Here is a 23,942-nt window from a genome sequence, read left to right on the forward strand (position 1 = left end):
TTTTTTTCTTGTCAATCTTCTGTCATTCTCTTTAATTTTCCCATCCTCCACTAAATTCCTTCGTTGTGCATGTGTCAATCTCCAATCTCGGGTGTGTAATTTTACCTATTTTTAAATTATTCCTCATACGGTAACCTCCTACGGATTACCTCTACGAATCCGTACCATTTACAACAATACGACAATACGACCACCATCTTTCACCTCACGGACCCCCCCTTCTTTAGGCCCTTCATAGGTCCTTCAACGATAGGCTGAACTGTTACGGAAATACTCTTGTGATTCGATCAATTGGACCTTCCAAAGAGTATAGATAGCCAATAGAGACGCGTCGCGCGCTGCCAATCATCGTTCTACCTATCCTTCTCCTCCTTCTCCCTTTCGATTTTTACATTAACGATCTCGACGTAAAACGCCATCTCAATCCTAGTCGACCGTCCTAAACGTAAATCGATTCTCTATACCGATTCAAGCTCCCGTAAACAAGGCGACAGATATTATCGACCGAACTTGCTCTCTTCACTAGAATTCAACTAATATATTGACTGCGATCGATAAATACTCAAGATGGGGGGCCAGCTTTCTAAGATGATGGGCAAGATCTTCGGATCTAAGGAGATGAGATTGTTGATGTTGGGACTCGACGCTGCTGGAAAAACGACAATATTATACAAGCTCAAGTTGGGTCAAGACGTTACTACTATTCCTACCGTTGGCTTCAATGTTGAGACGGTCACGTACAAGAACGTCAAGTTCAACGTCTGGGATGTTGGTGGTCAGGACAAGATCCGTCCCTTATGGAGACATTACTTCAGCGGTAAGTGGTTTGTCCGTTGTGAATTAAGGTCGTGGTTTGGATCTGGAATCTCCTCTGGGTATTCCTGGCATTATTTTAGTTCTCAAGGGGACCACCGTGAAATTTCTTTACAGGTGGTATCGTAGATAGTCGCGCGGGTACGGACGTGATAGCTCGAACATATGCTAACGGTATAATACGCGGATAGGAACCCAAGGTCTAATCTTCGTAATCGACTCTGCCGACCGCACGCGGATGGAAGAGGCGAGACAAGAATTACATCGCATTATCAACGACAGGGAGATGAAGGATAGCTTGTTGCTAGTATTCGCAAACAAGCAAGATATCAAAGATGTGAGTAACTACTAATTCTCATCCCACTCCCCCCTAGACATTGAAGAAGTATCTGCTAACTGTTCCTGCAGCAATGAAACCACAAGAAGTAACCGAGGCACTCCAGCTGTCCAAGCTTAAGGATAAGATCTGGTACGTAGTGCCTAGTTGTGCCACAACGGGCGAGGGTCTGCTCGAGGGGTTGGCATGGCTGTCAAACAACGTCAAGGCGCCCCCTGCGCCGGCCAAGAAGTAGGGCTTCTAGTTCTAGTTCACTGTTCCTTTGATACCCTTGATTTTCTTTGATTTAGAACGACTACCTCCCTATAACTTGGCCAGAGATGGACATGACGAGCGAACCTCAATAGTCTTTAGGCTCGCATAGTCTTATATGGCTCTAATAACTCGATGAAATTGGTTCGGGCTAGGATGTGTTGTGGGCGGTACAATGAAGATGCCTCGTATAGTTCAGGGTCTAGTGTGCGAATTCAGTTTTGGACCTTTTGGAATGCGATCCCAGCCCAAGTGTAGTGGAACGAGAGAAGCATTTTCTTATCATACCGTATATATACATACAGCTCCGTCTGCGGTTCCAGTCAGTTGCGAGTGAGTGCAGGGAGGAGTGAAACGAGGCGAGAGACCAAGCCCGTGTTGCGACAGGTCATCATAATCCTTACTTTTGTATGAGGCTCGAGTATGCAGTGGTAAATACACACCGGAGCCGGGCAAAGTGGATAATATATATATACATACCTGATCCCTTCGGCGTTGGAAGCACTTACATAGAGCAGCCCCTTTTCTGTCTCCAAAAATATTGTTTTTTTTTAGTCTATCAATCACGTCACGAATCCATCCGTCACACATCAAAGTCTTCTTTTTGTTTTTCTCACGATACGAATAAGGGGCGGTATACTAGGCGAACACGGTCTAAAGGGAAATGGAGAGCAGAGAGTAAAGGAAAGGACAGGACAGGGATATCCCGCATCATCCCGCGTTAGTTAATTTGTAAAGGGCGGCAAGGGGGGGGTGTTGGTTGGTGCTACTTGTGCCTTGTCGTATAGTAATCTTGTAATACTGGCCGTTTCGGTTCCTGACTGACTGTTTGAGGAGCGGACGGGGTTACCCTATTACTTTCGCTTCGGAATCGAGCAATGAAAAATATATTAGATTGACAAAAACCCGTGTTGTTCACTCGAGTATATTGTGATTTTTGCAGCTTAGGTCGTTTTGCTAAGATAGAATGCAGATTTAACTACAACAATGAGCAGTCAATATACGATATTATCGAATAGTAGCATCTTGATTATTCTCATATTCCATCTTTGAAATATTTAGACGTAGCCTGTCTGATGATGTGCGCCAGTACCAATGTTAATGCAGTACCCAATCCCAGCCAGGACCACCGTTACTCCTTCATGCTTGAAATATTAAACACCAAATCGCCCCTCAATAAACGGCAAATTAATACAAGTAGCCTGTGGCATGGGGCATCTCATCCGACCTAACCCTTAGTCAGCCCGCTTATGCTTATCGTGCTTTTGAGCTAAATAGCACAATGAAACCGACTTCTTTCCTGGGCAACACCGTGTCTAGGTAGGTAGGCAGGCTAAGCTGACCTAGCTAATTTAGCCGACTTAACCTGCTCGGCTTCCCTAAGATTCTGAATATATTCAGCTCTGCACTGAGATATCCAAGCCTCCTAAGCCTCCTTTACTCTCTTCACAGGCCTGACGATGCTATCGTCTGGTAAACCTGAGCGTTTAGTACCAGGTAGGCTGGCGGTGCGGATATCATTGTCGTCCTGGCTGACGCGACGTTGCGGGTACGCCACCTTGAGACCCTCAAAGCAACCTGCCGTCACGCCAATGCCACCGCCCGACGGTGTTGCTTGGAAGAACGGGTGCTGTAGCGCCTGTGCTGCTGTAAGCCGCCGCTCAGGATCGTACTCTAGTAGACCCGAAAGCAGTTTGTAGCCCTCCACCCCGAGGGCCGCGAGGCTGCCGTTGGAATTAGGGGATGAGGTCGACGAGTGTGCACCGATGGTACTGTAGTACCATTTTTCGAGGTGACTCGTTGATGCTGCTGATTTACTGTGATGGTGATGATGGTGGTGATGTCCCGGATGCAGCATAGGCGGCTGTAACATGCTCAAGTTGTTATACTCAGGCATACTCGATAGGTAAGGCCAGCGCTCCTTAGTAGGCATACCCATAATGTCAACGATTTTCTGCATCTGGTTACGTTGGAAAGGCACCGTTTTCTTATCCATCTTAGCTTCTTCCCCTTTAAAAATTGGTCGCAACGATAGCAACTCGGCGAAAATACAACCAACCGCCCACATGTCTATCGCCGGCGTGTAGTGTCGGCTACCTAGTAGCAATTCAGGAGCACGATACCATATCGTCACGACTACCTTATCGCCACTCCATAGAGAATGTAGTGGTTTATGAAATAGTCGGGCCAGTCCTAAATCGCCAATTTTAACTTGCCCGCTTGAGGTTACCATGATGTTAGCAGGCTTAAGGTCTCGGTGGAGAACCCAGTTGCTGTGTAGATATTGGCACCCGTTTAGCAGCTGGAACATGATGCTTTTCACCGTAGAGGGAGGAATGCTATGACGCGGTTGCTGGGTATGGTGGTGGATGATCTGCAAGAGATCATGCTCGGCATATTCGAACACCATAAATATACACTTATCCTCTAATATGATCTCCACTAGGCGGATGACGTTCTCGTGGCTAAGTTCTGAACAAAGCGCCATCTCGCGCACGGCTGATTGTGATATACCCGAATACTGTATCTGTTCCCCTTCCTTGTCAGGTTTGAACTTCTTGATGGCAAACTCGCCCGGCTGGCCTTGCCGGCTAACGGCCTTGTATACCCGGCCATAGGTTCCACTACTGATGAAGCCGATGACTTTATATTTGTCGACAACCCTGACTTTGGACTGATAACCCACATTGCCGCCTCTATCGATAGGGTCTATATACGGATTAGTTAATTACCAACTTTATAGGGATTCCCACGATAGTGAGAAGACGAATAAAGTAGATGTAATACATTGACTACGAAATAGTGAAGTACGTGGTTGAAAGGTGGTCATGAAAGGATTCATCGGCCTAGGCTCTATAAACTCGGTAAGAGGAAAGCCCACGTTTGTAGGGCCGTGGGACACTTTATTGTCCTCTCGTGGTTGTGTTCGAGGTAGTAGAACAGAGGATTGTCAAAGCCTTCCCCAAGCACCATGATACACAGTGCCTCACTGGATGGAAGGAAGGAAAAGAAAGGAGTGAAGAAAAACAAAATAAAAATTAAGACCAGAGTAAGAGCCGCGAAGACAGCTTTTTGATAGGGGGAAATTGTCAGCGGCGCAACATTTTGCCAAGGTCAAATAAAGTCCGAAGGCCACCAATCAAGGATCGATTTAGATGTTGTGAGATTTTACAACCGAAAGGAGTAAGTAGAAAATGGTGGGCGAATGCGAGCAAGCGGTCGACAAACGAAAAAGTAACCAAACAGAAATAGACACAGTTAACAAGAAGAGATTTGTTGGGCTGCATACCTTCGAAAGCGGCTTGTACACTTCTTTTAAGGGTTTGGTTTCTTGTAGAAGTTGACGCTGGACCTGACGCTGCACCCGAGGAGGGATTGGTGAGACTCATGATTTATCTGTGGTGCTGTGATGTTGTGGTATCGTGGTATCGTAGTATCGTGGTACTATGATGCTTGTACTCGTGTGTTGGATGGATCAGATCCCGATCTGACCAGATCCAGTTTTGGACTCAGATACAGATACGGCAATACAGATTCATACAGAGAAAAAAAAAAGAGACCGATCAAATGCACACCCGGCGGGTCTTCCGGCAGCGTCGGGTGAGACGAGACAGGTCTTTCTTTGCTCATCCACTACGTATTGGCTCACTCAGCAGTGGATTTATTCTCTATATGCTTTACGCTTGAGCGCCTCTGCGCCTCTGCGTGTCTCTTTTCGGCTACGAGATATCCTCGTATTGGTTGGAACTCCAAAATTTTAAAGGAGTCGGGCGTCTCGGATACCGATAGGATTCCGATTGGAAATAATGGAGACGAAGATGATGATGGGGCGTCACATATATTTCCGTCGGGTAGTTGTTTGTTGTATGTTAGGTAGTTGTTTTGAATGTTACCGTAATTCATCAATCATCAATCATCAATAATCAATAATAAGTCAATAAAGAATATGATAAGAGGAAATATGCAATTAACTCTTATAAATAACTTAAATTGAAAGTTGAGAAATATGTACAGTTAACAAAATGATTATGATGATAACTGGGAAGGTGATGGCTTTCTGTTATTTCGTAGCTTCTTATTATTGAGCCTAGGTTGAAATTGATCTTAGGTAGCCGGAGGTTGACCCCGGATGATCAATGTGGCTAGTGTTCTCGTGGCGCAGTCACCCCTGGTATTCAACCTAGGTATAGGTGCAACACCAACCTTCTATACCTGCATCATACCTAATATATGTAGATCTATGGGTATATGTACCTAACCTACCTTAGGTTGGATGTGTTTAGGTATAACTTATTGTCAGGAATACGTATGTAGTAGTTGTATATAATATGCTTGTAGTTCTAAACGCGTAAACTATACTTATGTGCTCACTCACTCCAGAGACTATATATAATTTGAATTGCATTGCATGAAATAAAAAAAGATCAAATATCGCCTTGGGCTAATTCACTAAAGGCCATTTTAAGTTATTTTGCTACAGCTACAACTTCATAAACTCCACGGGCACGGCACTCTGAACTCCCTCTCGACTGCTAGTTAAATGGACTTGCCAGGGTCTATCGCGGCCCTAGCTTCTCTAGAATCCTCGGCCCTTGCTCAGCCCATTCTTGTTGAGTGATCCACATACTCTTTGTCGGCCATGATGTTGGCCAGCACTGCTCCGCCCAAGAAAACCATATGCCGACGGCGAGGAGGGTCCTCTATCCTCACCTTAAACTTGTTTAGCCTTTCGGGGTTGCCGCCAAGTACACGTGTGAGCCACAATTGCTTTAACTCCTTCTCCAATCGTGATGGAAGACCTGGATACATGCTGCTGCCACCAGACAAGACGATCGCTTTGAAAAGAGAGGAGCGCACATCAACGTCGGCAGCCTGGATGGTGTTGAATAGGAACTCGGCAATACCCGGCTGTTCACAATCTACCAAGTGAGGCTGGAACAGACATTCGGGAGCTTCAAACCGCTCGCTACCTACTCGGATTACTCGCCCGTCCGGTAATGTGTAGCTCTCCACCAGCACCGTTGTATCCTCGCTAAGACGCTTATCCAATTCTAGATCGTATGAAACATAGCACAGCTTCTCTTTAATCTGACGCACAGTCTCGAAGTCGGCCGTTCGGTTGAGCGCATACCCTCGTCGTAGAAGCAGGGCGATGAGATTGCGTGTTACATCTCGCCCGGCCACGTCAAGTCGCCGAGTGAGATGATTGAGCACGACTGACTCGTAAACCGGGACGATATGTGTAACTCCGTCACCGGAATCGACGACGACGCCAGAGCTCAGACCTAGCTTATGTTAGGTCGGAATTTTTTAAGATATTTGGGAGGTTGAGTATTTACCTTGAGCATACAAGGCTAGCACGGCTTGGATAGCTACGTAGACGCCGCCGAAACCGTAGCGCTCAAACATGACCTCGCACATCTGTTCCCGGTTCTTCAGGGGGTTCATAGGGGGTTCGGTAAGCAAGATCTTGCGTCCTTTGGGATCAATCTTCATCTTCTCGTAGAATGTATAATCCCAAAGGTGCTGCATATCATCCCATTTCTTCACGATACCGTTCTCCATGGGATAGGAGACTTGGAGCATGGTCCGTGCAGCTGCCGCCTCGTCACCGCACATAATATCCTTAAGGACAATATCATTGTCACTGTTCTTCTCCTCCGTTCGTAAGATGGGTCGACCGATAATAGAGGGATATTGGAATTCGGGGAAGTTTTGTGCGGCGTATCCGACCTTTAAGAAACCGGTACCTCCATCGAGAACTAATGTAATACGTTAGGCATAGGGGTAACTCGAGCTAACTTGGTGTAGCAGACAGGAAGATCAATAATAAATAATGTTACTAACCGATGGGAGGAGAGAGCTGCCATATTTTCGATAAAACCTTTAGGCAACGTCTAAAAGGAATGAATATATAAAAGTAAAATGACGTTAAGCCGTGCTCGCCAGCTATAGGCGAGGCTGCTTGTAGCTTCGGTGGCGGGGTTTAGTTTTGGAGGTGAGGCGTTCGTCAGTTAATGTTAAGTACCAGGTTACATTCCATTTAACGGGCGTGAACCTTGCGAAACTTAAGTTCAATCTGAGGCTGAGGTCGAGACGGTCTGACGTTAGCCATGCTGCCATGTGGCTGAGGAATCTCTATGGAATCCCAAAACCCCATAATTTAGGCTAGGTAAGTTTATTACGTAAAAGTATGAAGTAAGTTAGGTACCTAAAGCTACCTGGAATTTCCTTGAATGCACTAAAGTTAGCTCTTGTCAGGTGATACCCCTCACTTACAACCGTCGCCCCGCAGAAGAACCATGAGTCAATCTAGCTGTAGAATCCATATAAGGTACCTAGGGAGTATATAAGTGATCTAATGTGCGAGCGGATATGAAAATATAAAATTATATAGATTAGGTAAGTTGGTAATAAATAAGCTTTAGTTAAGTTAGCTTACATTGGGAATTTTCGTTATCAACAACTATCCAGGTTCAGTCCCAGGTCCCAGGTATTTCCCTATCTTCGTATGCAATTTATTCAACTATTTCTGCCCTGAGAACGAAACCAAAATCAACTATGAGCACCAAACTTGTTCGGGGGAAAACGACCAAGATCTTGGTCTTAAATCCCAACTCCTCTAAGGCTATGACTGATGGCATGAACGTCGTCATCAGCTCTATAGATTTACCATACGTGCGTTAATACATGACCCGATCACCTCTCCAGACCTCTTATGATCCATCCTACTATCTTATCCCTCGAGTTTTGCAAAATCTACCGAGAAACGGATAACAAGGCCTAAAACTCACCTTAATCATAACTGCAGTCAACCGAGATTCACACATACACAGGCCCCGAGGGCGCACCCGCAAGTATCAACGATGGGAAGGACCTCGAAGAGAGCACTATAGCTGTGCTTAAGGACTTAGAGACCTCTTATCCTAGCGGTATGGATTACGATGGGGTCGTGGTCGCGTGTTATAGCGTGCACCCGCTCGTACCAGCCATGCAGCATGACCATACAAAATACCCCAACGTCGTCACCGGAATTTTCGAGGCCAGTATCCTAGCAGCCTTATCGGTGCTCTCATACGGCGAGGCATGGGGCATCATCACCACAGGAAAATTCTGGGAGGAGCACTTAGCTACGGGTGTTGGGAATTTCCTAGGTGCAGAAACAAGAAGTCCTGGCCCCGAGAACTCAAAGTTTGCCGGAGTTGAATCTACCGGCTTGAATGCCTCAGACTTCCACCACGGCGTTGATCCCGCCATCGTGAGGCGGAAGCTCAAAGAAGCAACTAAGCGACTTCTTTCTAAGGGCCGCGTTCGTTGCATCGTTATGGGATGCGCGGGAATGGCCGGGTTGGAAGACATTATCCGAGAGGCTGCCAACGAAGAAAAGGGTGAGGAATTTGCCCAGTCTCAACTACATGTTGTAGACGGCGTCAGAGCTGCTATAATGCAACTCGAGCATACAATCAAATATCAAAGGCTACTGCCTGGAAAGCCATAATTTAAAATAAAATAAATAGATCTGCCAATTTCATCAAATAACCGCTATATGTTTGTTTATGCATATAAGATCCTGTAGCCCATCCTAATCGATCCGCCGTGCCCGGCCCCAGACTTCGTCCGCATTCCTCCCCTTAGTCTCTGGTACACGCCAGAACACAAATAACCCACATAGGACGGCTAAAGCGGTAAATATGAAGTAGACCCAACCGGCACCTCCAAATCGCTCGTTCAGAGCGACGTTAATAATCGGGAAGAACTGGGCCACTAAAAACGTAGCAATGTAGTTTGCACCCAGACAACAGGACTGGGTCGCACCGACGGCTTCTTGCCCAACTAGTTCAGAGGCAAGAATGAACGGTACCGGGCCGAGTCCAACAGCAAAAAAAGCCACGAAAAAGAGAACCGTAATTGCTGAGAGAATCTTGGTCTCGAATAAGATAGACAAGGCCAGCACGAGCGCGCTTGCACCCTGCCCGAAGATGGAAAGGAGGAGACATGTTTTCCTTCCGAACTTATCCGGCAGCGGCGAACACGCAACAGTCGTGATGAGATTGATGGCTGATATTATGATCGTCAACAACGCCGAGTTAATCGGTAGGAGGTCCCGGAGAAGCGACACCGAGTACATGATAATGGAATTGATACCGCATAATTGTTGTGCGCACATGACACCGACGGCTGCAATAAGAGCAGGACGGTATAAAGGGTCTTTTACTACCTCCATGAAGCCGAGAGTCCCATTATTCTTAACGCTAGCTTTGCTAGAGGTCGATCCTCTCCTAGGACCGCTAGAAGGATCGTTAAGAAGTCCCTCTTCCTCTGGGATGACTGTAGAGTCCCCCCACGTAGAAGTCTCCTCCTCGATATCGTAATGTCGTCCTCGGATCCTTTGTAATATACGTCTCGCTTGAGTAGCACTCTGGTTTGCCGCTAGCCAAACCGGGCTCTCTGGTATTAGTAACAAGCCAAAGCCCTGGACAGCAGCGATAATAATACCGGCGCCCAGTATCCATCGCCATGCAGAGCCATAGCTCAAGAAATATCCCATAGTTTGTGTAACCAGTATACCAACATTGATGCTGACCTGTGTCATGGCGCCGAAAATACCACGTTCGCGGGGAGGTGCTACCTCGCTGATATAAATGGGCACGATGACCGTAGCGGCACCGGCACCGACACCCGAGAAGATACGACCGACGGCTAGCATAGCAATGGAAACCCCAAAAGTCTCAATGATGGAGCCGACAATATAGAACAAGCTGGTCAGTCTCATGGCCACAAGGCGACCCTTAGCGGAGGCGATGGGTCCACTCCCGAGAGCACCGGCCAGACCGCCGAGTGTAAACATACTCGATACAACGGCGAATTGAGCATCATCCATAGGCACGCAATCGGGTAGCGCAGAGGAAACAGTCGCTTGATCATTGTTCGGGGACGACGATGACATGAAGGATAGGGCGGCGGAGAATCGCGATACAAACTGCTGCCTGACCCGACAGGAGATGACATCTTGAGGTGCATTAAGCTCAGCCTAGAAGTTGGTAGAATATGAGGTTAGATTAGTGACAAAATAAAACAACCAAGTGATGAGACTTACAAGATGAAAACCAAACTGTAGCGGGCCGAGGGTGCTAATGACGACTAAGAGGATAAGATATGGCGAGACATCTCTGATGGACTGTCGTAGTCCAGAGGAGGACGACATTTCTAATGTTGAAACCTATTCTAACTAATTCAATAGTTTAGGTAGATAGGTGAATAGTTAGAATAGATAGTTAAGAGGTATTAGAATGAAATATAGAATGGAGGAAGAAGTTAGAAGTTCTCAATTGAATCATGTTGGAATATAAAATGCCAACCACATGATTCTACAAGTTTATGACAGGTTTATGGTTTATGTATTACATGCGCAGCTCCAGGCCAGGTGCAGCTTCATTTGAGTGCATTGAGGCATGTTTAGGCATAGGCATGTGGATGTACCTACCTCTTAACCTTTTTATGTAGGTACATGTATGTACGGAGATAGCAGGTAGAGAGGTACATAGGTACATGCAGATACACGTAGGACGACAGTTAATTCAAGTACCACGCGATGCATCTTAACGCAACAAACCTTAAAACATTCAATGAATGTAGTATTGATACCTGTTAACCTTATATATAATAGTTGGTCTACGACTTCCAATCCAAGTTCCCAACATTCAAAAATGATGTAAGTGCCCAATACTCATTTATATACCCGCGTAAAAAAAACCTAACCTTTACCTCTTCTAATTCATAAGGCTATGGCAGCCCATAATCAGGCACGCAAAACCCATGGCAAGGAATCATTAAGTTATGACCATCATTAACATCTCTCACGCGTTGAAGCCATAAAAGAATATCCACCTGTATACCTTCGTAATACCAGAACTAGATTAAAATGGAATTAGCTACACGTACTCATCTTTTTTTTTTTAGGTTGCAGGATGGAAAGGGGCACAACCAAAAAGTCAACTATAATAAAAAGGGTATAATCTGCACATACGTGTCTGTTATCAAAGCGGTCCGAGATGAATACCTTCGATCCTTGCTGGTAGGCCCAGTCTAGTGAGAGTGAGGATCCTTCATCTTTTAGTTTTCCTGGCCGAAGCACTTCGTAGATAGAAAATCGCGTGTCAAGGCGTGTTCTAGGCGCCAGGGGCATTTGAGCGGGTGAGTATCCTTTTGTTAGGGTCTCGTTGATAAGAGGATGCAAGCCTTGTATGGGGTCATCCGGGCTGGATCTATAGAGGAGACAAGTCGGGTATTGCGACAGGATATCATCGACATCCTTCCACTCTACGAATTTGTCGAGGAAGAATAAGCTAAGACCAGGTGGGCTTCTCGCCAGTCGAAACTGGGAGTCCAACTTCCCAGAGCGTAATTCGACATTGAGACCAATGGTTAGCGTCTCAAGTTGCTGGTCTTGGTCTAGGACAGCTAAAGCCAGAGTCTCTAGCTGTGTATGCATCGAGAGGTCGTATTCTATGCTGACATGTCTCACTGACAAGCACGCTGCCAGAAAAATTGGATATGGTAGCTCTCGAGTACCGGTACTCCATCGTCGTGGTTCCGCCCATTCGAGCACGTCGCTGTCCATATTGAACTGCGTGATTCTAGAGCTGCTACACATAATATCGAGAGCCATTTCATCCACGGATTGAGTTCCTAGGGACCGTCTTACGGTATCCCTACTAATCTGAAGCGGCGGCTTGTAACTCTTTATTATCTCTTGCCTCGCCTCGTGGTTAACCAGGGCTAGACGCGGAAGAGGTGACATCCTTTCGTCATGGATGATGCGGTAGTGAACCTGCACCCAATCTGATTCTGTTGCGGCATTCCAAGCATCTAAGTCTAACTTTAACCTTGCTCGGACGAAGCGATGTGGTATAGCAAGACGCCATATCTTATAGCGAAGCTCGGCGGGGAGGAGGCGAAACTGCGGAAACGAAGAGACCATTATGAATACCTAGGTTATCTTAGGTACCTAATATATGATTAGGTAGATATCAGGGAAACTAGTTACAATCATGCGACGCAATATATCTCACCTTAGATTTCATCTTAGAGGGGTTAGTAATCTCAATCCTCTTGGTTTCGCTATCGGCCAATCAACATTAATCTTCTAATGACTTGGTTGAATTACGATTTTCACTACCTTTTTTTTCTTTTTTTTTCCCTACTTTATCCCTTCATCTGTTGAGAATTTAGATATCTTCTGATATGTTTTTCTACCATGTCGAATATTCTTAATAGAGGCAATAGGACGTATGTTAGCATACTAAAGTTGTGTTGGCCTAACCTAGAGTTATAAATAAGAGGTCTGTTTAATAGACAAGCGAAAACGCTGCACACCGAAAAGTAGGCATTTCTTGAAGTATTTCCTCTTCCTTCAGATTCCAACTTAACGTTAAACACAATTTGACCCTTTTATTGTCCACGCGGACCTAGTCAACCACGTCTCTTTTCATAACCATATCGATATTCGCCGCGGTTTCGATAATCTTCGGCCGACCTAGTTATGCCAGTATTCGCTTACTCCGAAATATTCGAGAAAGATTATACATTTGTTTATGAGTTACCTATTCGGTGTCACTTCCTGGACGACTCAGGACCTGTTGTACAGGGGCACGCTGAGTCTCATTGTCTTCGGTTTCATTCACGCCGAACTTGGTCATGCTAAATTCCGGCAAGCGCTTCTGCTCTTTTCGTAATACGCCGCCGTGCTTTAGCCTGCGCCGTCTTAAGACCTCCATCTCCTCGGCATTTTTAACCTTCTCTTCTTCCTCGGTCAACATCGTACCTTCGATACTTAGGTATCCGTAATCGCCGCTGATACCAACTTCGTAATGCTTGATCCGGAAGTAGATCTTAGCCCCTCCTCGTATTCTCTTCCCGGTCTCATCCACCCAGTAACCGGTAGTATGCATCTGAGTGGTATCGTCTTCGGGGTTGTCAAAGGGCTCGGGTGTCGGGAGTTTAGCTTCCTCAGCTGTCTTCTCCCTGTCCGCTTTCTTGCCCTTGCCTCTGTCTTTGCCTTTATCTTTGTCTTTGGACAGTAAATCAACCCAGCGCCATCCATGAGGTAATCGCGCTGCTTCGATAGAAGCATTGAACATGTCCCAGCAGACGACTCCGATATGGCCCTCGCCTTGTAGATTCACTATACCTTCCATGGACACGCCTCGAGACGGACGGAATATATCGACGTCGACCGTCAACCACCCAAAAGCTACCGCATATTCATTGATAGACTCAAGTAAGACGGTCTCCTTCGCCTTGCTTTCTTCAGTCAGCGACCCCCTACCTGGTGCCTCTCCAACACGGGGATTTCGATAGGCTAGTAGAACACCACGAAAGCTTGGAACGTAGCGATTGAGCAGAGGTCTCAGATGCTGATCCGCAAACCCTTCTATCGGCTCGATCAAACCTGATGGAAATAGAGAGGGGTACTGTGAAACGGTTTGTGTGAAGAAGGGGTATTCGCTGGCTGCCGGCTTTTGTCCGAATTCGTCAGAATTAGAAGTCTCGGCTGGAACTGAGTCGATGTCCATAGAATCCGGTTCGGGATCCTCTGTCTCTTGGTCCTGTGCTGTTGGAACTGGTTGACTATCTGGAATGACTGATTCCTCTATATTGATCTTATCATGTTTCTTCTTGTGTTCCTTTGATTTTTTCTTGTCCTTTTTGGAGGCGCTTCCGCCCACTGCGCCATTTTGCACTATTTGGTGCTCATCTGTCTTTTCTGTAGTTTGGTCCCTATCCTTATGTCTTGGCCTCTTCTTCTTTTTTCCTGCTTTACTATCGTTGCCGTTTGCCTCGGTCTCTGGTATAATCGCGTCGGCCAACTTGGTTTCTATCTGGATTGGATCTTCTGGTTCTGGAGCATGAGAATTACTGCTACTTTTGGATTTCTTGTGCTTTCGCTCGTTGCCCTCGGTACCATCGGCTTCACGGTGTCGCTTATGTTTCTTATGCGACTTGAGTTTCTTGTCGGACGGCGACGTGAGTGTTGAGGCTGCGTTGTCTGCCATTGTGCGGGCGGTAAGGGAGTTGGCGTGAGCAGAAACTGAATTCAGAATTCAGAATTGATTGTAATTATTATGATAGGATTAAAAAGGTGAAAAAAATCAAAGTTGATTGAGCTAGCTGAAATGCGCCGGCATGGGATTGCAAGGGACTCTAAACCATAAATTTTTTTTCTTTTTCTTGAAGACCGATATTTATCGATAAGCTTGTTGTTTTTAGCGGGGCATTCCGACATTCATCATAATAAAATAACTACCTCCTAGGAGGTACCTATGTAAGAGACCTCTTAATACATATATAGCATCCAATGTAGAATTTAATCATACAAATACCTCGGAGGGACTTAACTTAATCACGGCTTATGTCTATTACATCTAGAATCAAATATCTTCATCATTTACATGTATATTAGTTTATATGGTTTGTCTCTTTTGAGTCGTATATGTAAGTCATGCTGGTGTAAGTCAAGTATTAAGAGAACACGCTTAACATGCAAATCTAGGACTGCAACCCTGACAACTATATACACTTATATATAATATAAATAAATGATGTGTATTTATCTATAACTACCTAAGGAAATATCTACGAGATAGCCAACCATAGGCAAATATAAGAATAATTTACACCCATGCAGAACGAACCTCAATATCCTTTCCCGCCGATAGCCCTCTCTACAACAGCGCTTAATGGTTCCATGTCTCCCGATGTAAGACCTAATATCTCATTATCAGTCTTGTCATATAGTGTACCGCCTTCAGCCCAGATACGTTTCAGCGTGTACAGCGTTGCAATCGGATCGTTGGCATTCCACTTTTCATTCTCCATCTCGCGAAGCTTCTGATTTGGTGTATGGTCGACCGTCCACTTTGACCCAGTCTGCTTCTCAAATTCTGCCACGATATCGTTCGGTGTCGTAACAAACGATTGGACTTTGAGGACTTTCCCCGTCGATACTTCGGGGTGCCGGAGAGCTGCAACCACTAGCTTACCAACGCTGCACCATGTTAGCCGGATGGGTTGAATAGTTACTGCTACTTTGTATGGAACCAAGAAGCTTACTCGGGCATGCTTGTGAAGCCAACCTTGCCATCTCCACTTCCAATGACCACAGCCTTCTTCGACTTGGTATCATAACCTCCGGCCTCTTTGGCTACTGGTGCAAGTACCAAATACATCTCGATGTACGGACCAGTTACAACATAAGTGCACTTGACCTTCTTCAAATTCTCACGGATAAATTCTCGTACCCTAAGCTTGTTCTGGTGCGGCTTTTCATTTTTACTAGAGGCATCGTATTCGATATCCGTGCCATATTCGCTAGGGAAAAACCACTGCACGTTGGTCTCTTCCGCAAGCTTTAGCAGTTCAATTTGACTAGCTAGTGCATTTCTTCCCAGGCATGAGACAACTGTATCTATGCCATTGTAGGCGTTTCGAACATCATCAACGTTGTTAAGATTGCCTGTGATGACCGATAACCCCCGAGACTTCCATGATGATAGTATGGTCTCCTTGTCTGGATTGGATGCTGTGGCAGGTGACGTGAAGATGGAAACTTGACGACCAACATGGGGGACGGCTGAGAGTATAGCCTCGGTAATGTATTTACCAATAGTACCTGTTGCCCCAATGATTAATATATTAGATGGAAGTTGGTTCGCCATAGCTAGGACTTGAACACTATGTAGAAAATATCACGATAATACGTAAACCTTGATGTTAACTACGTGTCAGAGGACATAAATCACGATATCGAATTGCGGGGTAGTTCTTTTCGTCCGAATTTAGCTGCCCATAGGTTTATTACCTATCATATTTTACGAACTATTAAGAATTTAGGTCCGTTATAATTAGTCTGTTTAGTGGTTAAAACATTTATAATGCTCCAGTTAATAGTTTTTATATAATGGTCTTTCGGCAAGGGCGAAAAGTTGTTCCTAGAGCTTTGACTTCGGTACTTGGGTTTGCTTACCTAGATCGATATTGATTCATTACCTTAGGTACCTAGATAGTTGATGATTATTATTTTTATATAACTCTCAAGTACTAGAGAAGCAACTTTAAAGCACCGCCTTGTTATGTACTCGTGTATGGGTAGGCGTATATAAACTCAAAAAGGGGAAGCGGAATAGTGTATCAACCTTAAGTGATACATCGGATCCGCCCGATCGTTAGCAGAACTAGGTAGAATAGGAGGTCCGGTAAACTGGCCACGGGCAATCATCCGAAGAACCATACATGGATATGGCTCTCCAGGACTTACAGTGGACCCAGATGATGAAGTCATGGCATTACACAATTGGCGACGGGCTCTATGTATGCCACGCTTTCTCTGGGGTAAGACTGGGGTAAATCCTGGGGATGCCATGGTATCTCCTATGCTCGTAAGATATGTTTTAACGAAAAATGGTCCCACATCCTTCTCTTTCACCTGTGCATTTTGAAGTTAGGTATATACGTTACATAGTTACGTATAGTTCGCTTCGTTAGTTATCAGGTAACGTTTGTGTATAAACCTGCTTCTTTTCTAAGTCTGGTTGTGTAGTACTGACTTCGAACTTGGATCGACATAAAATGTTCTGCAGGTACAGCTGAGCTGATCCCGCCCTCTTGGAACGGCATCCTTGCTTTTAGCAGATAGACAGAAGGGACTGAGGGGCGGCGTACATTGACGGTATGCTATTTCATGGATCATGTCGATCCTTGAGTTCCAATTATTCAACTGTCTGATTGGTGCCGGTTGAGCCGTCTTCGCCAGGACATGCCATTCTTCTGACGGCTCTGATAATGTGGCACACAACGACCTTTCGGAGCTCCTTGTCCGTTGAATGTGGGTAGAACTACGTGATAAGATGATCTGAAGTCATGTTGCCTATGTATAATTCATAGATTAAAGTACTATACACTATCAACGATACGACGAGAATATCATCCCTATCTTACGTCTTCCGATTGAATCTGCCGGTGTTGTGAAGACTAAGAACGTCAACTACCGATAAGGTGGATATTTCATGCCCAGGTTATCATCTAGCCCAACGAGCGCTTGCAGGTTCCCGCTCTAGAACTTCATGAAATAGATATGTCGAATTTCGGGGGCCTTACTAGGCAGCTAGGGCGACGAGTGGCCAGTGAATGTTTCGATAAAACCTTCTTGGGAGCTCTAAAAAATTGGCATGCCCTGATATTTCGTCACCCTTTGCGAGCGTTCCACTGATCCCGATTCCCGATCTCGAAGCGTCGTTAAATCATTATTAAATATATCTAGAATATTAACCCACATGGTTGCCGGTTCATATCTATTACACAATTTAAACTAATTTTTCGACTAGCCCCGACTCTGGCAACGTGATAGTCTCGTTAGTATGGCAGCGTGTGTGTTGTTCTAGACCTTTGGGTGTCGAATAAGGATTAGGCTATGCAAAGCCACAGGTTGGGCTGATGTAAAAACGAGGCACTTATTGACCTCGGATACTTCCAGGTCAAGCGGGCACAGTACCTATGATACAGTGCTAAGAGAAGATAAGTGTACCACGGTAATTTGCTTATTTTAGAATGTGTCCTATTTTAAACCTCTTATGGACGTCATTCCCTCATCATTAACATCATTGTACATTAATCCTTCGTTTGTAAACGCGTGTAGTTTGTTCTTATTAGCCAATTTGTATAAGTGAAAGGTATAATTTAAATATTTTCTTGATTGAACCAAATGGAAAGACTCCTGATATCAGCTGAAACGTAAAGAGCTTCTATTATCATGTAAGTGGTTTAGCAACCTCCGACTCAGTTAGGAGAGAACGCTACGTATGTATGTAATTAAGGAGCGTCGTACAATTATCCTATGTCTCTATTGGACCGTGCTGAAGATAGATTAGCGATGGGCAGTGCTATTCGTAGTCTTTAGCAACACTGTGTGAGATGCAAATATCGTTACAGATCATCCCCATCATCCCTACATAATATGTTAGGTACATACCTATTATCCTTGCCTATAATGCTTCTCCACACCTTCTCCAGAGATTAGGTACAAGCAGACAAGGCACCGTACCACCTCCTAGATTTCAATCAATAAGATGAAAGAGCTTGACTGGCACACCATTACATAGCTAGCTTCATATGCACTTTGCCTTCACCTACCGGAGCTCTTATCACGGGCAACGAGATACTTAACCTCTAAATACCGGACGAAACGCGCCACTATCAGGTGTTGTATTGCTATTCGTTAAACGTGAACCTCTTCTGGAAACCTATCATAGTTATCTTTAATGGTCTAGTTGTAATGGCGCTTTTCATATATATATATAACCGCGTCCGCCCGGATAGTCTTACTTATATATCCTCGGTAAACTCGCTAATAAAAGGAACTCAGAGGTCTTTTACTCGCTCAGTTGCGTTGAAGCGTTTGAGCAACATAATAAGTGACAGGTCAACATCGCATACATACATACATACCTACCTACCTACATACCTACCTAGCTTATCCTACCCTGCTGGTAGCACCGCTTTTACAGCTGCTGAGTTGTATAATATTGACATCAACCTTTGAAATATCGACGCCATCGTTTAGTTTGGTTGGATGGTTCCGACGCCTAACCAAGCTTTGAGTCCGGTCTCGACCCTGTTGGCCCCAATAATTTACCTGCAATCACGTCGTCGAGCCCCTACCATTTGCAAACGGGGAGCTTCAACTTTTTTTGTCCACTTTACCGCAGTAATAAACTTGCTACAAACACGGCCGAGTCTAGTCCAGCAACGGGAAGACCAACGGTTTCTGAGCTAAACACCGCCTTTCCTCCAACTTCTAAACCCCCCACTCTACCAAATTTGAAAAATATTTTATTAATCGCTGTATTGGCGAACTTGATACGCCTCGCGATCATTTACGCCACTCATCCTTTGTATTCGTCTCGTCGACGAGGTCGTACCTAATAGGCGTTCGTGTGCTTCTGTCGATAGTGCTTATTTTTCTATTACGTCTTATCTATAATATTTGCAAGCCAGTCATCCCTATTAGCCTTTGGTGGTTTCTGAGCTATATTTCCACTATCCCCTTTAATGCTCCTAGAGCTACCCAAGCAAGTCTGGTGCTATCTACATACATTACACTACATAAAATCGCACCTTTTTCGACTCCACACATCCACACCTCTACACATCCATACATCCATACGTACATCCATACCTCCACACATACATTAGGAGGTATTCATCATACAAAATCGGGTGCTCCCGACAGTTTCCTCAAGGTTCCACCGGCAACACGAATACTCGAGCAATCTTGGTGACTTACAGCATTTCTAAATTGCCTAACATCGAGCCGGAAACCAGATCGGCAAACTCAATTCATCGGCTATATTTCTGACGGCGCCAACCTTGGTGTGTCCTGAGGACCACTTCACATCATTTCCTGATATCTGCACGGAGGTTTTTGGTGTACAACCCCGGTCTAAAAGGCAGTCTTCCAGAAATTGCAGTAACCCGGGAAATATAATAATCTAAAGGCCTTCCCCCCCCTGTCTTGGTTTATAAACCCGACAGCATCAGCCCAATTGTTCCCTACATTTCAACCTCATTTAGGAACGTTGTATTTCACACCGATTATCCCGCATTCCTTTCTTAGAAACTCGAATACTTGTGTTGTCATCTGTAAAAGGAGACGACGTTACAATTGTGATCGTCAGATCGACAGGACGCCAGTACACTTACACGGAAGCTGGTCCGTTGTTCACACTCCGAGACGAAAATCCATCAAGTCCACTTACATCCGGCACTATCCCACCGCCGATCGATTGGTAACTCGACAGCTCGACTCGTGTTCCATTCCTCTATTTCCCTATTCCTGTCAACTTGGACACACCTTCAATTCAATGCAGCTCGCCGTTAGACACATAATACGGATTGAACATGTTCTATCGCGACATCAACATGCATTACACAGATGAGCTGATGGAATCGGGACCCGATTCGGTTTCGTATCACAATATCGACTTCGCTATGCATAAGTACCTCTTATTGCAGAACCAACACGAAGAGCTTCGGCAACATATGCACGATCTCTGTCCTTCATATACGACGTCTTCTACTGCAGTTACTTCGCCTTCGGTCTCACCCACCAGGTCATTTATTGGTAGCCCATCCCTTAAGCTCTCTCCTTCGCCCTCACGGAACCATCGAAGGTCATCGTTGTCCTCTAATAGGAGCTCGGGATACCGAGGCTCGCAGACTCAGCTAGAACCAGTGCTAGACGAATCATTGATCGAGGAGATGGCAGCAGGAGAACAGAAGCTCTTCGACGTGAATGAGGGCCTCAAGAGGGCTCTGACGGAGCTTCTTAACTGCGAGACAGTGCGGAAGGACCAAGAAATGAGAACTTGGGTGCAGACGCGATTAATGGACACGGAAAGAGAACTGCGTAGCGGACGAAGACGGCGAAGCCACGGTGGTTCTGATTGAAGTGGGCGAAGAAGGAAAATGGGTTTAAGGGACGGGAGTGAAGTGTGGAAAAGTTGGTTAATCTTAAGATGGGAAGGAAAAAGAAAGGTATTAGACGGACAATGTTGGATTAGGGGTTAAAGGAATATTGGGTTTGGGCTTGGGAACTCGATACCTATTTGAATTCGGATGGCGTTCGGGAACCCTGGCAGCCAGTTCTGTGCGGCATATCATCAAGTTTTATCTGAAGCTTCTCATCGGCGACTTAGCGATGAAATGCCTCTTGGTCGTCTAGTGAGAGATAGGCGTGCCAATTTTTCGGAAAGGGAAGGGGAAAGGGAGAAGGGGGGCGCTATAAATGGGTCGAATATTTTTTAATTGAAGTTTTCCGTAAAGGATGCAATTTTGAGATTCAAGGATATATTTACATAGGTACCTAGGTACCTACCTTTGAACAGAGACCGAAAATATATACATACTTTATACCTTACATACTTATATATAATACTAGCTATTGTAATTGAAAAATGGAAATGGTTTATATATTTAAAGCGTGCTAATTAGTATAAGAGACGACTTAAATTGTGATAGCTTCAATTGTCTTTAATTGATGTTAATGGGAAATTCCATGTATGGACGCGGGGTACATGTAGTGGCCCCGTCTACGTATTTTGTATGCAGCCACATAATCACACAGCCACAGACATCCGGGTAACACTCAAAGTGCGTCACAGTTTATGGTTCATTCTTTGCTTTCGCGCGTCTCATCAATTTATTCCCTATTTCATACAACTACATCCTCATAAACGACTACCTCTTATTACCGATCCCTCTTTCTCCTTCCACCTTCCACCTTCCAACGCGCTCCTAATTCACTATAATCTGACCCATTTCGTGTTATGTATTATTACTACCGTCTCGTCTTAGCTACATCGCCCTAGCAAAAAGGATAAAGAGAAGATGTCAGTCTTGCTCGAAACGAGCGCCGGCGACATAGTGATAGACTTGTTAGTTGATTACGCGCCAAAAGAATGCGAAAACTTCATAAAACTCTGCAAGGTTAAATACTACAACTTCTCGCCCATACATTCTATCCAACAGAACTTTTCCTTCCAAACTGGCGACCCTCTTGGCCCGACCTCTGTCGCTTCTGATGGCGGCTCCTCTATATGGGGTCTCATCTCTGGGCCCTCCAAGAAAACATTTAGCGCTACATTTCATCCAAAGTTGAGACATCTCGAGAGAGGTACTGTCTCCATGGCTACTGCACCACATCCTTCCGATCCCGATGCTCGTGTTGCCGGCAGCCAATTCATTGTCACACTCGGCGACAACACTGATTATTTAGATGGAAAGGCGGCTATATTTGGCAAGGTTGTCGAGGGGTTTGATGCATTAGAGAAAGTCAATAATGCTATTATTGACAAAGACGGCCATCCGCTCGTTGATATTCGTATAAAACACACAATCATTCTTGACGACCCCTACTCCGACCCGTCCGGCTTGCGAGAGCCCAGCCAATCACCTCCCCCGTCTAAGGCGCAGCTCGCTACGGTTCGAATCGCCGACGATGCGCCTTTAACCGAAGAGATAGACGAGGAGGCAGCAGAGAAGGTGCGGCGTGAGAGGGAGGCACGCGCCCAGGCTTTAACCCTCGAGATGATGGGTGATCTTCCATTTGCCGAAGTCAAGCCTCCCGAGAATGTACTTTTCGTGTGCAAGCTCAACCCCGTGACCACCGATTCCGACCTTGAGCTTATCTTCAGCCGCTTCGGCAAGATTTTATCTTGCGAGGTCATACGCGACAAGAAGACAGGAGACAGTTTACAGTATGCCTTTGTAGAATTCGAGGACAAGGGCGCATGCGAAGCAGCTTATTTTAAGATGCAAGGAGTGCTCATTGACGACCGAAGGATACACGTTGACTTCAGTCAGAGCGTGAGCAAGTTGGCCGAGGTCTGGAGGGGTGGGGAAAATGCAAAGAGGAAACGCAAGCATGAAGGTGGCGGATGGGGCGGTGTTAAAGAGCTGGAGAAATGGAGGAAGTACAGGGAAGAGGGCGGTCACGAAGACACCGAAGATCATTACAGCATGGTTTACGGGGAGGAAGAAATGCGCGGCCGACATAGGCGACAGAAAGACGGTCGAGATCAAGATGATAGGCGAGCTCGAGATCCCGATCGCTTCGGGGATAAAGATAGATATAGAAACCGTAACGATGTGGATCAAGCCAGACGCCGGGACGGTGGATATGGGCGCGACCAGGATGGGGCGCCGAAGTCACGAAGTAGAAGCCCAGTGAGAGACAAGCCTCGAGATAGGAATCGGTACGATGACCACCGAAGGGATGATCGCGCTGGCTACCGACATAACGACCGACGTGGAAAAGATCAAGAAAGAGAGCAGCCTCGCCGTGACTATCGGCGGAGATAGCCTGAATCCACTACCTTTCATACGAAACGACTGTTATATCGAGTATGTGGAATTAGTTAACTAGGTTAGGTACCTTAGGTATCTGAATTATGTTTACGGAGCCGTGTTCTAAACGTACTTACTCGGCGTTAGATCTAAATGGCATGAACCAAGCACGTCTTTACAGTATGGAGATAACCCGATTTAGATAAAGAGAAGGCTAACACATTTTAGAGCATACAATCATATACGGGCGTAGTAATCGCGCGTGTAGCTTGGTATAGGATACTCGTGGATACTCGTTCTACGTACAATTGATGTTTTTCCTGCCCCTTATGTTTCTTATGCGTTCGGTAACGAATACCGGAACGAGCCGAGCCGTTTTTATATGTTTGGCTCACGTTTAGACAATGTGGCCTACTAGGCATATCGATGTCGTTCTCTAGTATCCATAAAGCTCTAAATCTGACTATATTAAGTGTGAGTTTAAGAGGGGTTGTGTTCATTTCGTCGCTCGCCCCCGTTCTCAGACCCTTTTATCAACGTATAAAATAGTTAAATATCGGCCTGACATGGCGCAAAAGGATGCGGATTCAGCCATGTGATGGTGGCTATATCGTTAGTCCCCATAATTGTATTCTATTCT

General features: G+C 45.5%; 10 protein-coding genes across 11 annotated transcripts; 4 read left to right on the forward strand and 6 right to left on the reverse strand.

Moving 5' to 3' along the window:
• Nucleotides 1-567: 567 nt before the first annotated feature.
• GL218_05206 (ADP-ribosylation factor 6) lies at nucleotides 568-1,385 on the forward strand (the record flags this gene model as incomplete). 2 transcript variants are annotated; one of them, XM_033581853.1, is made up of 3 exons in its annotated part: nucleotides 568-817; nucleotides 1,005-1,154; nucleotides 1,222-1,385. In XM_033581853.1, 3 exons carry the CDS (start codon nucleotides 568-570, stop codon nucleotides 1,383-1,385), a joined length of 564 nt encoding a protein of 187 aa, XP_033434925.1. The 2 variants fall into 2 exon arrangements, with proteins under 2 accessions (XP_033434925.1, XP_033434924.1); XM_033581854.1 differs by having other exon boundaries at nucleotides 592-817.
• A 1,443-nt stretch (nucleotides 1,386-2,828) lies between these two features.
• On the reverse strand, nucleotides 2,829-4,791 carry GL218_05207 (Serine/threonine-protein kinase SSN3; the record flags this gene model as incomplete). The annotated part of the gene is made up of 2 exons (XM_033581855.1): nucleotides 2,829-4,111; nucleotides 4,692-4,791. 2 exons carry the CDS (start codon nucleotides 4,789-4,791, stop codon nucleotides 2,829-2,831), a joined length of 1,383 nt encoding a protein of 460 aa, XP_033434923.1.
• A 1,207-nt stretch (nucleotides 4,792-5,998) lies between these two features.
• On the reverse strand, nucleotides 5,999-7,706 carry GL218_05208 (Actin-related protein 2; the record flags this gene model as incomplete). The annotated part of the gene is made up of 3 exons (XM_033581856.1): nucleotides 5,999-6,687; nucleotides 6,742-7,164; nucleotides 7,682-7,706. The coding sequence occupies 3 exons, from the start codon at nucleotides 7,704-7,706 to the stop codon at nucleotides 5,999-6,001; spliced, it is 1,137 nt and encodes a 378-aa protein (XP_033434495.1).
• A 257-nt stretch (nucleotides 7,707-7,963) lies between these two features.
• Nucleotides 7,964-8,900, forward strand: GL218_05209 (uncharacterized protein; the record flags this gene model as incomplete). The annotated part of the gene is made up of 2 exons (XM_033581857.1): nucleotides 7,964-8,080; nucleotides 8,214-8,900. The coding sequence occupies 2 exons, from the start codon at nucleotides 7,964-7,966 to the stop codon at nucleotides 8,898-8,900; spliced, it is 804 nt and encodes a 267-aa protein (XP_033434494.1).
• An 84-nt stretch (nucleotides 8,901-8,984) lies between these two features.
• On the reverse strand, nucleotides 8,985-10,607 carry GL218_05210 (uncharacterized protein; the record flags this gene model as incomplete). The annotated part of the gene is made up of 2 exons (XM_033581858.1): nucleotides 8,985-10,433; nucleotides 10,500-10,607. The coding sequence occupies 2 exons, from the start codon at nucleotides 10,605-10,607 to the stop codon at nucleotides 8,985-8,987; spliced, it is 1,557 nt and encodes a 518-aa protein (XP_033434893.1).
• Nucleotides 10,608-11,185: 578 nt separating this feature from the next.
• On the reverse strand, nucleotides 11,186-12,383 carry GL218_05211 (uncharacterized protein; the record flags this gene model as incomplete). The annotated part of the gene is made up of 2 exons (XM_033581859.1): nucleotides 11,186-11,314; nucleotides 11,430-12,383. The coding sequence occupies 2 exons, from the start codon at nucleotides 12,381-12,383 to the stop codon at nucleotides 11,186-11,188; spliced, it is 1,083 nt and encodes a 360-aa protein (XP_033434894.1).
• Nucleotides 12,384-13,005: 622 nt separating this feature from the next.
• On the reverse strand, nucleotides 13,006-14,457 carry GL218_05212 (DNA-directed RNA polymerase I subunit RPA43; the record flags this gene model as incomplete). Its single annotated transcript, XM_033581860.1, has 1 exon — nucleotides 13,006-14,457. The coding sequence occupies one exon, from the start codon at nucleotides 14,455-14,457 to the stop codon at nucleotides 13,006-13,008; it is 1,452 nt and encodes a 483-aa protein (XP_033434891.1).
• Nucleotides 14,458-15,097: 640 nt separating this feature from the next.
• On the reverse strand, nucleotides 15,098-16,119 carry GL218_05213 (Isoflavone reductase like protein; the record flags this gene model as incomplete). Its single annotated transcript, XM_033581861.1, has 2 exons — nucleotides 15,098-15,449; nucleotides 15,515-16,119. The coding sequence occupies 2 exons, from the start codon at nucleotides 16,117-16,119 to the stop codon at nucleotides 15,098-15,100; spliced, it is 957 nt and encodes a 318-aa protein (XP_033434892.1).
• A 4,258-nt stretch (nucleotides 16,120-20,377) lies between these two features.
• On the forward strand, nucleotides 20,378-20,905 carry GL218_05214 (uncharacterized protein; the record flags this gene model as incomplete). The annotated part of the gene is made up of 1 exon (XM_033581862.1): nucleotides 20,378-20,905. The coding sequence occupies one exon, from the start codon at nucleotides 20,378-20,380 to the stop codon at nucleotides 20,903-20,905; it is 528 nt and encodes a 175-aa protein (XP_033434889.1).
• Nucleotides 20,906-21,844: 939 nt separating this feature from the next.
• On the forward strand, nucleotides 21,845-23,317 carry GL218_05215 (Peptidyl-prolyl cis-trans isomerase-like 4; the record flags this gene model as incomplete). Its single annotated transcript, XM_033581863.1, has 1 exon — nucleotides 21,845-23,317. The coding sequence occupies one exon, from the start codon at nucleotides 21,845-21,847 to the stop codon at nucleotides 23,315-23,317; it is 1,473 nt and encodes a 490-aa protein (XP_033434890.1).
• Nucleotides 23,318-23,942: the final 625 nt, after the last annotated feature.

Source organism: Daldinia childiae (assembly GCF_008694065.1).
Source record: "Daldinia childiae strain JS-1345 chromosome Unknown Scaffold5, whole genome shotgun sequence".
Taxonomy (NCBI): Eukaryota; Fungi; Ascomycota; class Sordariomycetes; order Xylariales; family Hypoxylaceae; genus Daldinia; species Daldinia childiae.